Below are 15,787 nucleotides of genomic sequence, written 5' to 3' on the forward strand. Positions count from 1 at the left end.
GGTGGATTCTTGGACATGAGTGGAGAAGCAGCCCTGCTGATAGAGTCTAATTGGTAAGTGATGCAGGCTTTAGGCAGAGCATAGCTGGAGAGAGTTAGTCATATGAACATAGATTGGAGAGGTGTCTTTTGTCCCTGCCTTCCTCTAGCTCTCTGCTTCCCTGCAGCTTAGGTGAGTAGCTTTGCCTGAGTACCAGCTCCCTTCTGTGATACTCTGCCTCACCATGTACCCAGAACAGTAAAGTGGTAGGAGACCAAAAGTGTGAGCCAGGGTGAACTTCCTCCTGAAGCTCACCTGGGTGCTTTTTCACAGCAATGGACACACCAGCATTGTGGAAGAGTTTTTATTTTGATAAGTTCAGTAAAAAATTTCTTGACCTGAAAACAACAAAAAGCTAATCTCCAAGGACAATGAAAATGACAGTGTCAGAAGCAGCCGCTCGTGGTTGCCAGCAACAGGTTGGCAGCTGCCTTGTCACCCAGAATTATTTGCATTTCGTGGCATCAGGGCTTGGTGGTGGCCCAATAAGGCCAATTTAGCACTAACTGTGGGGTCATCGAGCTCCTTTGAGAGAAAGGTGGCTAGAACCAGTGGTGGCTGGCACAGGCGCATCATCAAGCTGCCATAGCAACATCAGGAATACAAGAAACAGCACCAGAATGGCACCTGCAGTCAACAGAGGTGGAGTTGGGAGTGGGGGAGGAGTTGGGAGCTCAGGTCCTAATGGTGCTGCACAGCCCTCTGAGCAGCAGAGAGGCCAGAGAGTGGGACGCCCCATCCAGCTCAGCCTTCAGACCGACTCAGCCACGTCCAGCCAAGGGTTCAATCCCACATCCTTTAGAGAGAGCTTCAAGAAAGGCACTCCTGAGCCAGAAGTTGAGGGAGTATGATCCCTGCCTTGGGGAGCACCAAAGCTTGGATGGCGAGGAGCTACAGAATGTTTGGCAGAGGAGAGGACTAATCTGGTGGAAGAGATAAGAGATTGGCATCAGTGCTGGTGAAAGAGTTTGGGTAGAGACCTGCAGGACCTCACTGAGGAGCATGCCATTAAGATACTGATCTTTAAGAACAAAAGGAGTGGTGCAAGAGGAGGAAGGTATGCTGCTGGGGAATGTGAGCCTGGCAGATGAAAAGTTGGCCAAGAAGAATGTGGGACTGGGGCTGGAGAGATGGCTCAGTGGTTAAGAGCACTGTCTGCCCTTCCAAAGGTCCTGAGTTCAATTCCCAGCAACCACATGGTGGCTCACAACCATCTGTAATGAGATCTGGTGCCCTCTTCTGACCTGCAGGTATACATGCAGACAGAACACTGAGAATGCTGTATACATAATAAAACTTAAAAAAAAAAATGTGGGGCTGTGGAAATAGCCCTAGCACCTGCTTTGTACCAAACCCCACCATGCAAGTGGTCTCCACACAGCAAAACCTTTGCTGTGTGGGAATTGGAGAAGAACGGACTCGATACCTTCCATGCCAATGGTCTCATGAATGAGAATTGGCAGAATTGGGTTAGCCTGCAACTACAAGTTCAGCAGGGCCTTAGCTTCTCAATATTTTACACTCAAGGAGATGGTGACCTTTAAGATGACTAAGAAAGTCCTCAGAGTGGTAGTGCCGGAAGATGACATATAGCCTCTTGAGCAGTAGACTCAAAAAAGGGAGTTCCATACTGCTGTATGGAGTTAGGTTCCATACTGTTGGACAAAGGTCAGCACCAATTACCCAGAGTGGAGAGGTGGTCCTGGATAAAGAGGAGCCAGTATCTTCAGCCTGCATCCTCACTAGATGATGCTGGAGTAAAGAACATGAACATCAGCAAGGAGGATGACAGAAGTGGAGCTCTGCTATCAGAGTCCCAGGGGTGCGGAGGAGAAGCAGCTGCTGGTGGGTGGGTGAGGGGCATTGGTTGTGGCACTTGCAATGACAACAGCACTGAGAAAGATGGTAGAGCTTGTGAAGCTGCAGGGGGTCCTGGCAGCGTTCTGTTGCACACTGAGGAATTTCCACCTATGATTTGTCTGGCAACCTGGAGGAACAGGAGCAGCTCCTGGATTTGAGTTCAAGGAGGATCATATCTTTAGAATGCTTTCGAAATAAGTCAGGGAAAACTTGAGCTGGAGCATGGCCAGCCTGCATAAGCAGCAGCGAGAGTTCTCAACCGCCACCATTCCTGGACAAGGAGCTTCCTGTGAAAAGGCTAGTCACAGCCCCATTGCTAGACAGTGCAGTTCGGAGTATGGCCCCAGCATGTTGGGAGCAAGATCACCCTTAAGTACAGACAGTAAAAGGACTGCATGGCTTCATCTAAGACTTCAAGGAGAAGGATGGCTCTAAGTCTGATGTTAAGGTTGTGAACTTAGATGGTCTAGGCTAGAAACTCAAAGGAGCCATGCTTCTGGAAAACTGCTTAGGTAGGAAGGGCTTGGGCATGGTAGACAGCAGTGAGCAAAGAGGCTTACCTGAAGATGAGCCCGCGCTGCACACCTCTGCAGTGTGACTTTGCTTAAGAGGCAAGAGGCCCATGCATTGTGCTCAATGGCTGTGATATGAACATTACCACCAAAGCCACCTCCCTTCTGATTCCCTCCCACCCTTATGTTAAATAAAGTTCCCTCCTTATTAAAAAAGAAAAAAGCAGGTAAAAATAAATATGTTTACAAATTGTAGAAGTAATACAAAAGAGGCTGAAATTTCCAATGAAGAAAACTCAAAATGAGTCTCATTATATAAAGGCTCTTCCCTTGCAAGAAACAGGGATACAGCTGTAGACCCAGTTTAGTTTTGCTGCTGAAAAACTTACAAAATAAATTAGAAAATCCAGTCGAGGTCAAATGTTGTAAGCTCACTACTGTACCTGCATCTTTAATCTGAGGAACGTCGACCACAGTGCAAGGCAAAGGAGTGATGTTAGGACAGCAGTTTTCATCCGGAGTCCACTGTCCTGTACTAACCTTCAAGTAAAAGCTGAAGAGAAACACGCCCTGTGGTTGAACGACCGGATTGCCTCCATTGCAGAAGAGCCCAGAGCAACGGCCTTTAACAAATGGCTGCTGCTTCCCAGCCACCATTGGTTGGGCTTGATAACAGTCAGCAAGTTTATTGGAAACTTGAGGTCTGTGTGCTGTGGCAACTATTAGCTACATCTGGAAAACCCTTGCGCTCATGAGAGGAAGGGAAAAGGCAGGGTTTGCCCATCTGTGGTTCCGAGTGCACTTCATTCCTTTGTAGGAAGCACCTGTGAACACCGCTTTCCACCTTAGTGTTGGTTCTGAGGGGTTAGCTGGCCCCTCTGAGAACAAATGTTTGGAACAAGTATAAGCACCCCTAAAGTCAAAGGCTTAGTCATGCTCCCAGGTTTTAGATCCAAAAGCCGAGTCTGCTCGATTTCAAAAAGATACCAAAATGTAAGCATTCCCCCAAAGAAGCAGGAAAATCAAGCAGCTCAGAGTGGTGAGAGGTCTGAAGACTGTTGGATCAATTCCAGCTCCTAGTTTGGTTTTCAGACTGGAGAGCAAACAGAGTATCCACTACCTGGCCATAGGATTCCTTGGAGAAGCCACTGAGGAAAATGGATTGTCTTAAAGTTGACCAACTTGGATTTGAGAGTTCATTTGGGCAACACCAGAAAGCTTTCCACTGGGGATGATTGTCGAGAACAGTTATCTAAAAGTCACACATGCCAACCAGCTGCCACGTTACTGACCAGTTCTGTGATGAAAAACGGTGTGATCAGCGATGGTATTCTTTCCATGCATGTAGGGGGCAGCCTTGTAAGTCTTGTAAGAGTTTGTTCTCTGCCACGTGAAGAAGCTTCCCCATGAAAATGAAGAGGTAACTGCGGCTCCCCCCACTAGAAAATCACAACCAAGAACAACTGTGTGCCTTTGAAGGAAATGAAATATCAAGTAGGATGTCTGGCCTCAGATCAGAGCTGAATTTGAGTGGAATTCAGGTGTGAATGAGCCAAAATAGTAACTAAGTCTTCTCTGAACACATTGGGTTTTGAGCTTCCTGGTAGATTTGATCTGCTCAGTACAATCTCTTGACAATTTTGAAACCCTTGTAAAGTCTGAGCAGTTTCCAATTGGAACACATTCAGTCCAAGGCTTCTGTGGTTTTTTTTTAGCACCCCAACAATCTCTCTGTCCATCCTGTCAAATTATTTTTGTAAGAGTTGGGAGCTCAGGTAACCCTACCTGGCCTTGTACCTCTGATCTGTTATGTCTACCTTCCAAGTGCTGGGATTGCACCCATGACACCTGACCAAACTTTCCTTTATATAATATGCACAAAAACACCACCAAACGTAGTACTTAACTCCTGGTGGCTCGGTTTATCCCTGGCATGTTTTGATGTGGAGTGTATTACATAAAGCACCATTTCTTAGACCCTGTTTTCTGATCAAAGATCAGGCTTCCCAGCCTTGTTATCTCAGGCACAATCGTAATGCATTGATGGCTAACTAGAGATTGGGGACGGGGATACTAGCTGACCAGACTTGATGGGAACTTCTCTTATACCTCATGTTCAAATGGGGTAGGAGGACCTTTTCCTAAAGTCTGTCATTGCTTGCTTCTGTACCAGAAGTTGTCACAGGACGGACGTTAGCACTTGCTTTAGCACATTTCTGGGCTCGCTGTAGTTAACAGAGGAAGTAAAATCTTCTCCGAGATCACTGCCTGTGCAAGGGCAAGCAGACAGGGAACAGACAAGTCTGTCTGCCCTGCGCCTGAAGAATCAGTGCTGAGCTTCGAAAGCAGAGAGCTCCTCAGGCCACACCACAGTCACAGTTCTTCGCATTTCAGATTTGTCCTTTCGGCCATGAAACTAGAACACAACACTCCCTGCACCCTCCCACCCCATCTTTTCCATTCCCCTCCCCTCCCTTACCCATTGCACTTCTCCCACTTTACTTAGGGGTTAGATCACACCTCAGCGAAAGCCAGGCTGTACTGCTCTGGCTTCTTCCCACACCTCCGGGCAATAATGGCCAGATAGAGCATGAGGAGGGCCACCCAGTAGCAGCCGTACAGGATGGCCCCAGAGACTAGGAAGGCTAGCTCAGTCTCACTGAACAGGTCCTGGCAGTAAGCTGTGTATGCTAGGCCACCTAAAAGAACAGCTACCCAGATGGACACAGGGATTAAACCAATGAAGTTCACTACAATGGTTTTTCGGCCAGAAGTGCCCCAGCCAGACTTGTTGATGGTGGCAATGGCAAAGATCTTGGCTGGCAGGAGGCTGGACATATAGAGAAGGGAGTAGAGAGACATGAAGATCATCTCTGCATTGCCTCGAAGGAAGCAGGCATAGGTAGCCTTGATAATGCCCACCAGCTGCACCGTCAGCAGGAAGAGGAGAATGTTCCAGATGCGACCACGGTAGAAAAGTTGTATGACTGTGGCGATGAGGAAGAATGGGAAGAAGCCTGTGACCACTGATTCATAGGTCATCCAAAGGTGGTGCTTATGGAACCACAGAGAATTATAGAGCCATTCCCGGAAGTAAGACTTGCTCCAGCGGGTCTGCTGGTTGAGCCATCTGAGGTACTTAGTGGGGGTCTCCGTGAGGCACTTAGAGCGTGCTGTATACTTAGTCCGGTAGCCAAGACTCAGGACTCGGTTGGTAAGGTGCCGATCATCCCCGAAGCTGCACTTGCTGCCTAGGAACTTCTGATGGTACCAGTCCTCCAGGAACTGCTGGAGGAGGCTGTTGCGGTACATGCCCAAAGGCCCGCTGATACATTGCACACAGCCGAAGTAGGACTGGCAGGCCCGCTCCACGTTGAAGGCCATCCAGTACCTCACACTGCTCAGGAAGGAGATCCATGAATCATACTTGTTGAGGATCTGTAAGGGGACAGAGATTCTGTATTCATCCGAGGCCTTTCCACCCTGAGTTCCACAGCCTACTGCTCACAATCCTGGATGTTGGTTCTGAACTTACTAGAACTGAGGAACCCGAAACTCGGAGTGGTTATATGGAGTCCCAGCCTCCAGCCCCAGCCACCTTTACATCTGCACTGACTCCCAGTTAGGATGCTCCAGGAGTCAGTGCCTGGTCTTAGGAGAGGCATTGGTGGTTGGAACGCCCTTAAGATGACATGCCATTGCCTCTGTGTGCTTAACATACTCCCTACAGCTCTTCAGTCTGAGTTCCTTAGAACATGGGCTTTTCAAGGAACTAACTTGGGAGCTATCTGCTACACTATCAGTCCAAAAGGAAGTTATTTCTGAGACCTGCAGTATCCAGATCCTATGTCATTCCAAATACATGGGCTTTCAAAAGAAAATTTTAAATTTATTTTGTGTATGAATGTTTCCTATATGTATGTCTGTTCACCACTGACATGCACGCCTGTGAAGGCCAGAAGAGGGCATCAGATCCCCTAGAACTGCAGTTAGGATCTGTTGTGAGCCATCATGTAGATGCTGTGATTGAACCTGGGCCCTTTGCAAGAGCAGCAGTAATCTTAATAGATGAGCCATCTCTCCAGCCCGCTTCTTCAAATTTTCTAATGCTCCCCTCCCCTTACTCATGTTCAGTAAGAGCAAGAAATGAGTTGGGCAGTCAGTGAAGTGAGCCCTTAAAGACCAACAAAAACTATCAGGGAAACTGCTCCCCAGATGCTAGTAAGTCCAGATTCATTTCCCAGGCATATGCCACTGGGCTTGTAAACCGGAAAGGCCAGCCCGAACCCCAGGAACTCTTGGTTACTTCTTACTTGGACATCTCCTCCAACACCCCCTACTCGAGGATCTTCTTCCAAGACTCGGAGCATCTCAATGGTGCAAGCTGGGTCCAGCACGGTGTCAGAGTCACACACCTGCAGGGAAGTGCATGGTCAGCGCTGCAGGCCTGTATAAGTACCCTCCCGCCTCAGGAGGCTGCTCCTACCTGAGAAACCTGACCCCTCTCCCATTCACTTCCAGCAAATTTCCCTATGCTAGGTAGAAAGGGGGAGGGGAGTGCAAAGGGAAGTAAGGAAATGCGAAGGCTAAGGTTGAGGTACCGGGAGGCTAAGGAGAGCGGCCCAGAAGATGATGTCATGGCTGCTGCTGAGAGCTCTCACAGGTAGCTTGCTAACAGTGGCCTCCTGCTGAACCTACAGCCCTGGGATAAGAATGAGTCTACCTGCCCAAAAGCCCCTCCATGAGACGAAGCTGCTGCTGCCCAAACATTCTGTGCTTGGAATCTTGGCCTAGTCTTTATGACAGGTATCTGAGGCCAACAGCTCGTCTTATCTGACCTGCTCTGAATAAACCCGGAAGCTGGCAGCAGTTGCCAGCAATCACACCCTGCATCGTACCGCTGTTGGCTGCACCTGAGCTCTGGAAACATGTACCGTGGTGGCTGACTCCCTGCCTGCCTTCTTTCCTTCCTTTCATTTCTTTATGTAGCCATGGCTGTGCTGAAGCGCTATGTAGACCAGAAAGGCCTTGAACGCAGAGATCTGCCCGCCTCTGCCTCCTAGCTGCTGGGACCGAAGTTGTGAGCCACCATGACCAGCCTTTTCTGTATGCTTTTTGAAGTTACTGAGATGGTCCTGGCATTCCACTGGGCAGAGAAATTGGGTTTACTAACCACTTATTGGGCTCAATGGTCACTGTTCTCTGAGCAGATAAACTCAAATCCCTTAGAAGCTTTTACTAAAGTTGCTGGCATAAGGCCCTTAATTAAATTTCCAGAACAAAAAAAAAAAAAAAAATGAGGCTGCCTCTGACACCCCAGCCTTCCTGGTTCTCTTCATGTTAGAAGACAAGGTGGCACAAACAAGCAGCAGGACGCTAAAGGGGGAGTGTATAGCCATCAGCACCAATTCTGCTTCCTCTGTCCTCCCACCAGGCTTCCTTCCATCCCAGAACCGCCTCAATTTAAAGGTCAACTGCGCAATGCTGCTGGTCTTGACTCAGTGACTCTCTCTCTCTCTCTCTCTCTCTCTCTCTCTCTCTCTCTCCTTTCTTCCTTCTTACCTTCCTTCCTTTTGTTTTTGTTTTTTGAGACAGGGTTTCTCTGTAGCTTTGGAGCCTGTCCTGGAACTAGCTCTTGTAGACCAGGCTGGCCTTGAACTCACAGAGACCCGCCTGCCTCTGCCTCCCAGTGCTGGGATTAGGGGCGTGCATCACCACCGCCCGGCTTCAGTGACCATTTCTAACCCATTCTCTGTGCGTTTTGCTTCACCCACTCCAGGAAGGTCCTAACTATGCAGTTAGGGAAGGAAGAGTAACGTCTGCCCGGGTCTCCCCTGGCTGGGCAAGGTTTGTTTTTCCCCACAGAGGAGCGATACATCTTTAGCAGGGCTGTTGGAAGGGTGGCTGAAACCCAGCAAATGTGCACTGGCTGTAACCAGGGCTGCCTTAGGTTGCGGCTCAGGACCATGAAGAGTAGAAGTAGAGCATGGCTTTAGTGGGAGACTGAAAGTCCACCAGAACACAGGTGATGAAAACAGGCAAAGCCGGTTTGGTCAGCTCCTATGCTTCAGGGAATGGCTGATAAAGTTATTGTTGCCTGAGCAGTTATCAAGACAAAGGGCTTTTTCTTGTGCTTCTGGGTTCTAAGAAAAGTTTAACAAAGACCCCAAGTTCCCAGGTAAACTGCAGAATCAACAGCCTTCTAGACACATCCCTGCTTACATACTTGGGTCCATGAATTTAGAAAAAGACAAACAAGTCAACTATTATACAAGGATAACATTAAAAAGAGAGTGGGGCTAGAGAGTTGCTCAACAGTTAAGAGCATTGGCTGATCTTCCAGAGGACCCAAGTTCCATTCCCACTACTATAGCTGCCTATAGCTACAGTCCTAGGGAATCAAATTCCTTCTTCTGGCTTCCATGAACACCAACCACACATGGTGCACAGACATATTATGCAGGCAAAATATCCATACATATAAAATAAAAGCAATCTTTAAAACAACGTAGGGCTGGGCAGTGGTGGTTGTACCCCTTTAATCCCAGCACTGGGAGGCAGAGGCAGGCAGATCTCTGTGAGTTCAAGTCCAGCCTGGTCTACAAAGCAAGTTCCAGGACAGCCAGGCATACAATGAAACCCTGTCTTGGGGAGAAACACACACATACACACACACACACACACACACACACACACACACACACACACACAAGCTAACTTTATACTATCGAACACTTCGTAGTATTCAGGGACTGAGCATGATGCCAATAAGATGGACTCAGTACTCCGTGGCTACCAAACAGCTACTGTTCTCTCGGTGTTTGTAAACAGATGGCAGAACCCTTTGGCAGGTGTAGAAGTCACAGAGGCTGTGAGGAATTCTGGACCAGAACCTGGGCAGCTGAGTTGTCTGTTTCTAGTCGGTACTGAGACGTGTCCTTTTCATGTTTCTTGCTCTCTAGTGAGCATTTGCAATTTTAAGCCATGCAAACCTTGCCAGTCTAATAGAATTTCGAGACTGGTGCCAGTGACCACTTGATCAGGATCTGGGCAGGGTCTGTTTGAGTTCCAGCCCTGCCAACACTGGAAAAAGAAAGTTGGCCATTCATATGCCTGCGTCCCTCCAGCTGTCAGACACGATTCAACACTAGGAAAAACAGGACTTTGTGGCCCTAACTCAAACAAAGCTGAGTGGTGTTTAGCAGAATCCTTTTATTCATTATACTTTTCTTTAAGACTCATTTTTATGTCATGTGATGGTGCCCACCTTTAATCCCAGCACTCAGGAGGGAGAGGCGGGCGAATCTCTGTGAGTTCAAAGCCAGCCTGGTCTACAGAGCTTGTCCCAGGACTGCCAGGGCTACACAGAGAAACCTTTTCTCCAAAAACCAAAAAGAAAAAAAAATTATTATTATGTGTATGAGTGTTTTGTCTACATGTAAGTCTGCATCATGTGCATGCACTACCTACAAAGGCCATAAGAGGGTGTCAGATACTCTGGAACTAAAGTTAGGTTGTTTGCTGCATGGGTTCTGGGAATGGAAGGTGGGTCCACCAGAACAGCCAGCCAGTGCTCTTAACTGCCAAGCTGTCTCTCTAGTTCTCTCTTCAAACTTCCTTATGGTGTTTGGTCACCCTATTGCCTGGAGTGAGCCAAGGCTAAAAGCAGGCCGTGGATAGACTGCAGGGCTCGCATTTGGTCTGCTGTTTGACCTAAGCAAGTGATCCTCTCAATTTCTGTTCGCCTTTCTGTAAACCTAGAAAGAGCAGCACTGACCTGCAGAGCTACTGTAAGGGTTAAAAGAATGGGTGTATTTGAAGCACCCCAATAGTGCTTGCTATGAAGTCAGTACTGTGCACCCTTTTGCTGCTGTTATTATGGGGACACCAGTTCAAAAGTCTGCCCAGTTACCAACAGAACCACAGCCCAGGTTTGGACAACCCAGGGTTTCTTCAGAACTACTGTGCCTTGCTTATGGGTGAGGAGGGGTGGCGACAGCAGATTTAAGTTGCCTGAGGAGAGAGTGTGTGCCGGTGTGCACACACTTCTAGGGAGGCAGCCTTACCTGGATGTAGTCCACTGAGTTGCCAAGGGCCTTGAAGGCTGTGTACATGACTTCACGCTTGCCTCCCCATTTCTGCATGATACATGAGAAGGTGCTGGCCCACACCACGGCTCGCACACGCTCCATGCCTTCCTGTAGGCTGGCCTCTGTTTCTCCTTCACCCGCCTCATGGAAATTGCTACGCCATACAAAGAAGCCAGCTTGCTCAGTGCCACCCAGAACCTCGTGGAAGATGTCCAGCATGTAGGCATCTTCCTGGCGATTGCCATCCACTACCATGACCACCTTGAGGTTCGGAAAGGCAATGCGCTGAGCTGAACGCAGGCACTTGCGCAAGTACTCAGGGTCCTCTTGGTAGGCAGCAATGCAGAGTGCCACCGAACGTCGCCTCTGAGAGCAATGTAGCTTCAGTGGGCGCTCTGCCCTGCGCATGCGACGGTGCTCCAGGAAGGCAAACAGGCTCTGGATGAGCAAATGTAGACCCAGGATGGCACCGTAGAGGCCAAAGGACAAGTAGTGCTTTTCTGTGTGGATAAACTGGTAGCCTGTCACATAGGCTGCCAGGATGCCCCCTAGCACCACCAGGGCAAACAGACTGGTGCCCACCACACGCAGGGCCGTAGTCAGCTGAACCGGCATCTGGGAACAGAAGAGATAGTGGGGTCAGGCGGGGGCAGCAATCTCAGAGGAGCATCCTCAGAGAAAGGCCCAGAACAAGAAATGACACACTAGCAAAAAAACCATTATCATTTCATTGAACTTGACTAGTTTCACACAGAAACTCAGAAGCTAGACTGCTGGGGTTGAAGTCCTGGTTCTGCCATTTCTATCTGCCCAGCCCACTCCCCCTTTAGCTGTGTGACTGTAAAATGTGTTATACTCCTAACCTTACAGCATGTTCAGGTAGCAAATCGGTGACATGTAAGGGAATTAGAGTAGCACTGACCGTAGATAAACCAAAGGCTAGTCCCCTGGGATGTGAGACAGTGTGACCTGCCTAGCCCAAAGCCTCTAATAGGTAAGCTTCAGCAGGGACGCTGTTCACAGGGGAGACAGGCATCATGGGAGAAGAGGGGTCAGGTGTCAGCTCATGGCCTATAGCCATCACCTCTGATGGGCGAGTGCAGTCTAGGGGGAAGTGTTCCTCTGTTATAGCCAAAACCCACGGAGAATGCAGGGGCAGGAACGTGAAGGACTGTGAGGTGGACAGGCACAAATCATTTCGCCTTTCTACCACTAGTCCGTAAGAACTGCCTGGTGTTTGCTTTCACTCTTTCTTTTGCTAGAGAGGCAGGAGAGAAGGCCAGGGGAGAAACTGACCGGGATGGGGAGGTCAGAGTTGGGGTATGGACAGCCCTCCTGCAAGTTCAGCATGGAGAGGAGAGCCAGAGGGAAGCGCTGCAGGCACTGCGGAGATGGCTGCTGGAGAGTCTCACCCACTTGGTCCTAGTGCCCTGGTAGGCTCCCCTGCCCAGCCACTCTGGCAAACAATGCAGGTTTCCGTTGGTAACTAAGTTGGGGTTCCTAGCACCTGCCCTGTTGGGAACAGCTATGCATTAAGGAGAGGAGCCCAGGACTTGGCAGCAGAGACCAAGGGTTGGACAAACTCCACTGCCTCCTGGCTACCTGACCTTGCCCAAAGATTTAGTGTCCCTGTCCCTGGGAGTGGTGCTAATGATCCCTTGCTTCTCAGATCTAGGTAATTTCCCAGCAAATGGATGTACATTAGCCCTCGAGGGAGAGGGTATGAAGCAGAGGGGTAAGGAGAGTTTGCCCTCCTCTCCCGGTAGCTGCTACCTGTCCCATCCGGAGAATCCGTTTCCACCCTTGTCTCAGACAATGACCTCTCACTTCCAAGCCTGCTTCAACTCTGATCTCCCTGAAACGGGGCCCCATCCCAACAGGAACAGACTTTGCTGCTAAGGACACCCCTCACATAGGATGGGTGAGGAACAGGCAGTCACTGCTTCAATCTGCACAAGCATTCTTCCAGCTATGTAGATCTGAAAGGGCGCTAGGCAGCTTGGCCTCTCTGGGAAGCCTGGCCTCTGGGGCTCAAAGCTCCACCAGCCCCAGGAGCCACTGCGTGATTCCTCTGTAGGAACCCCAGCTCTCCCTGCACACACCCAGCCCAGGACGCCCCAGGCCTACGTCCCTTGCAGATCCCTCTCTGCCTGACGCATGGGGGGTGGGGGGGACGCTGCGGGCCCTACTGCTTGCCTTGTTCTGGGAAGGGAGAGGAGGTGCCCTGGCTAGCCCAGCAACCTGCGCCCTGGCGCCCCGCCTCGGTGCAGTTCCGGAGGCTATCCGGTCAGGTCCAAGGCAGCTAGCGAAGCTCTCGCCACGCTCCTCACCCGGCTTGAGCTTCGCCCGGCTGGCTAAAGACACACGGCCACACCCACGTGCCGATTTCCACGACCCAGGGAAGGAACGGAAAATCCAAGAAAAAACAGCCAAATCAGGCCCTACTCATCTTCCCATGGCCCCAGGTACCTTGGCGAAAGAGTGCCTGCAAACAAAGGCGACATCCCGGCTGTTGCCAGTCCCCTCCATCCGCGGGCCGGACCCCTCCCCCTCAGGAATTAAGAGGCACTACCTTTGTACCCACCTCCCCACAGAAGACCGAAGAAGGTTCTGCAGCCAGATACCCTATGTGCAATCAGGTTCTGACGCGGGCTCTGGTTGAGGTCCCCTGCCTAGACAGGGGGGCTGTATTTCCCTAAGCCGGTAGACAAGAGTGGGATCTTATATCCTGGGCCGCTTCCCCCAACCGCGCAAAAGAGATCCAGGAAAGCCCGGCCCAGGCTAGCTACGGCGCACTCGGGTTCAAGGGCAGGAGGCTAGGGCGCTTTACAAGATCGATGTGCCGTAGGACAACGGAGGAAAGAAATAAAACCTCCAGGCAAGGACGCACACCTCCCTACCCAGCCGGGAAACTTTGAGGGTCTGCAAGGTTCGCAGCGCCTCTTTCTCTGACAGGTGCGCCCTGCAGTCGGGCCCACGCGCACCGGTATGGAAACTTGCACTGGCGGCTGCGGCTTCTCCGCCCGCGCCTAGGCGCCCTCGGACCCCTATGAGCCGGCAAGGAGTGGGAGCTCATCTCAAAGACACGTGCTGTGGGGACCAGATCGCTGGAAATCTTGGTGTCCCCCGCAGGTGCGAAGCCCCTGCGGGCGTGAGTGGGGGAGGGACACTCTAGCCTTGCGCCCCGCACCACAGTCCCCCGCCTCCTAATTCATTCACAAAACACGAGCCGCAAGGGAGGAAGGGAGAGAGGTTGCAGGAGCCCAGGATGTTGGAAGAAAGGGAGTAGAGATCGGTGGGGAACCGGTTGCATGGACCGCCGCCGGGAAGCCTAAAACGGCCGCAGCCCTGACCACCCAGAGCCCTGGGGTCCCCAGGGCGCGGCAAGAGGCGCCGGAGGGGCAGTCCCGTACGGCCCGCCCCTTGGATGCGCTCACCGTGCCGCCGGCTGCCCGCGCTCCGGTACTCAGCAGGGCCGCGGCGGCTCCATGCTCCTCCTCCGGCTCCCGCCGCCGCCGTGCGCTGCCTCCACGGTGCTGCCGCGCGCTCCGACTGATGATCGCCGGCCCAGCCGAGCCGCCTTTAAGTATTGCGCGCGACCGCCCTCCTCCTCCCGGGGCCGGGAAAGTTGACAAGAGTGGCAGGGATCCCGGAGCCCGCGAGCGCACCCGATTCCCGGTCACCGGCTGCTGCTCTCCAGACCCGGGGTCCGTCGTGGACGCAGCCCCTCCGGCTCGAGAGTTGCAGCCTCTGCGCCCCCTGGAAAACTGGGGACTCCCAGTGTAGCCCAAGGCTCCGCTGCTCCGCACAGACCTCTGGGCCAGTAGCCTCGGAAAGGCGGCCATTGTCCCTAGCCTAGACCTGAAGCTTCGTTAACTTTCCAGACGACCCATTGGGACCTCCAAAATCTTTCCAGTCCATCCCCGCCCCCACACCCGGTTCCCCAAGTCTGAAAACCTACTACTCACCCTGCAAGCCGGCCAGCCCAGAGTATCTTCCCCCGACTTTTGCACGCCAAGGGGCGGTAAGCTATGTGAGGGGACTCCCTAAACCCAATGTTCTTCTGGAACCTTCCCGGTGGCAAGAGAGGAACAGAAGAGAAAAATTGTCAAGTAGAAAGAGGCTGGTCAAAGAAGGTGTTAGCAGTCGTGACAAGCTGAGCTTTGAATTCCGCAGCGGGGCGCTGATATTAAGGCTGTTTGCAAAAGCTGCAGATTGGTCTAACAGGAACATAGGAGATTCCGGTCTTAAAGCCCAGACAGTTCTTCCTCCCCACTTTCACAGCTTTATTTCCGACATCCCGACCTCTTAAATTTCCACCTGACATCCTCGCTCATACTTTCCAGGTCCCTGAGCTGGGTGAGGTGAGCTGGAGAGGGGGTTCAGGAGAGGAGGGTGCTGTTAGCAGAGGTTTAGAGCCAGCTGGAGACCTTGAGGTTTTACATCCCGGAAAATCTTGAAGAGAAATGATAATTAAAGACTAGTTTTAAAAATGAATTTACGGGCTGGGCAGTGGTGGCGCACGCCTTTAATCCCAACACTCATGAGGGAGAGGCAGGCGGACTTCTGTGAGTTTGAGGTCAGCCTGGTCTACAGAGTGAGTTCCAGGACAGCCAAGGCAAGAAAGCCTGCCTTGACCCCCCACAAAATTGTGTCCTCCAAGCTTCAGCGATAACTTCACTAGCTGAAAGAATTTTATAGGCACGTGAGCCGCAGTTTGAAGTTTTCCTCTCAGACTTATCCACAGTCCCTCTGTCGTTTAGCCACGGCCACCCTGCAAAATCAAACACCCTGCTTCAGGAGACACCACTGTATGATCACTGTATGGGCTAAAAGGCTTCCTACATAGCCAAGGATAACCTTCAATTTCTTACTCTCCTTCCTTTAACTGAGAAGGGACAGGTGAGGTCCACCATGCTCAGTTTATTCAATGATGGGGAATGATCCCTGGGCTTCATGCATGCATGGTAAGCACTGAGTTCTATCCCCAGCTCCAGAGAGCTTCTCTGTGTAACAGCCCTGGCTGTCCTGGAACTCACTCTGTAGACCAGGCTGGCCTGGAATTCACTGAGATCCTCCTGCCTCTTCCTCCCCAGTGCCAGAATTGAAGGCATGTGCCACCACTGCCCAGCTAAGAGCATGCTCGTAAAGGCTGTTGAGATGGCCCAGTGAGGGAAGACACTTTGGACCAAACTTGAGTTCCATGTCTGGGACTCACATGTTGGAAGGAGATAATCAGCTACTACACGTCCTCTGATCTCCATACAAGTGATATGCACTTCCAGT

General features: G+C 51.1%; 1 protein-coding gene across 2 annotated transcripts; it reads right to left on the minus strand.

The window, feature by feature from the left end:
* Nucleotides 1–329: 329 nt before the first annotated feature.
* Has3 (hyaluronan synthase 3) lies at nucleotides 330–15,440 on the minus strand. Of its 2 annotated transcripts, none has more exons than XM_048430791.3 (4): nucleotides 14,470–15,440; nucleotides 10,478–11,116; nucleotides 6,725–6,826; nucleotides 330–5,849 (listed from the first exon to the last, which is right to left on the minus strand). In XM_048430791.3, the coding sequence occupies exons 2-4, from the start codon at nucleotides 11,114–11,116 to the stop codon at nucleotides 4,926–4,928; spliced, it is 1,665 nt and encodes a 554-aa protein (XP_048286748.2). In that variant the 5' UTR covers nucleotides 14,470–15,440; the 3' UTR covers nucleotides 330–4,925. The 2 variants fall into 2 exon arrangements, with proteins under 2 accessions (XP_048286748.2, XP_048286741.2); XM_048430784.3 differs by having other exon boundaries at nucleotides 13,939–15,440.
* Between the last annotated feature and the right edge of the window lie 347 nt (nucleotides 15,441–15,787).

Source organism: Myodes glareolus, chromosome 22, assembly GCF_982192425.1.
Source record: "Myodes glareolus chromosome 22, mMyoGla1.1, whole genome shotgun sequence".
Lineage (NCBI taxonomy): Eukaryota > Metazoa > Chordata > Mammalia > Rodentia > Cricetidae > Myodes > Myodes glareolus.

Bases quoted from the DNA above. Each gene is read 5' to 3' on its own strand.
- Has3 (XM_048430784.3), bottom strand. From the start codon at position 14,346: ATGGCCGCCTTTCCGAGGCTACTGGCCCAGAGGTCTGTGCGGAGCAGC. The intron at 6,827-10,477 runs GTAAGGCTGCCT...ACTTCCCTGCAG, and splicing joins ACTCAGTGGACTACATCCAG to GTGTGTGACTCTGACACCGT. The intron at 5,850-6,724 runs GTAAGAAGTAAC...GTCCCCTTACAG, and splicing joins GTGTTGGAGGAGATGTCCAA to ATCCTCAACAAGTATGATTC.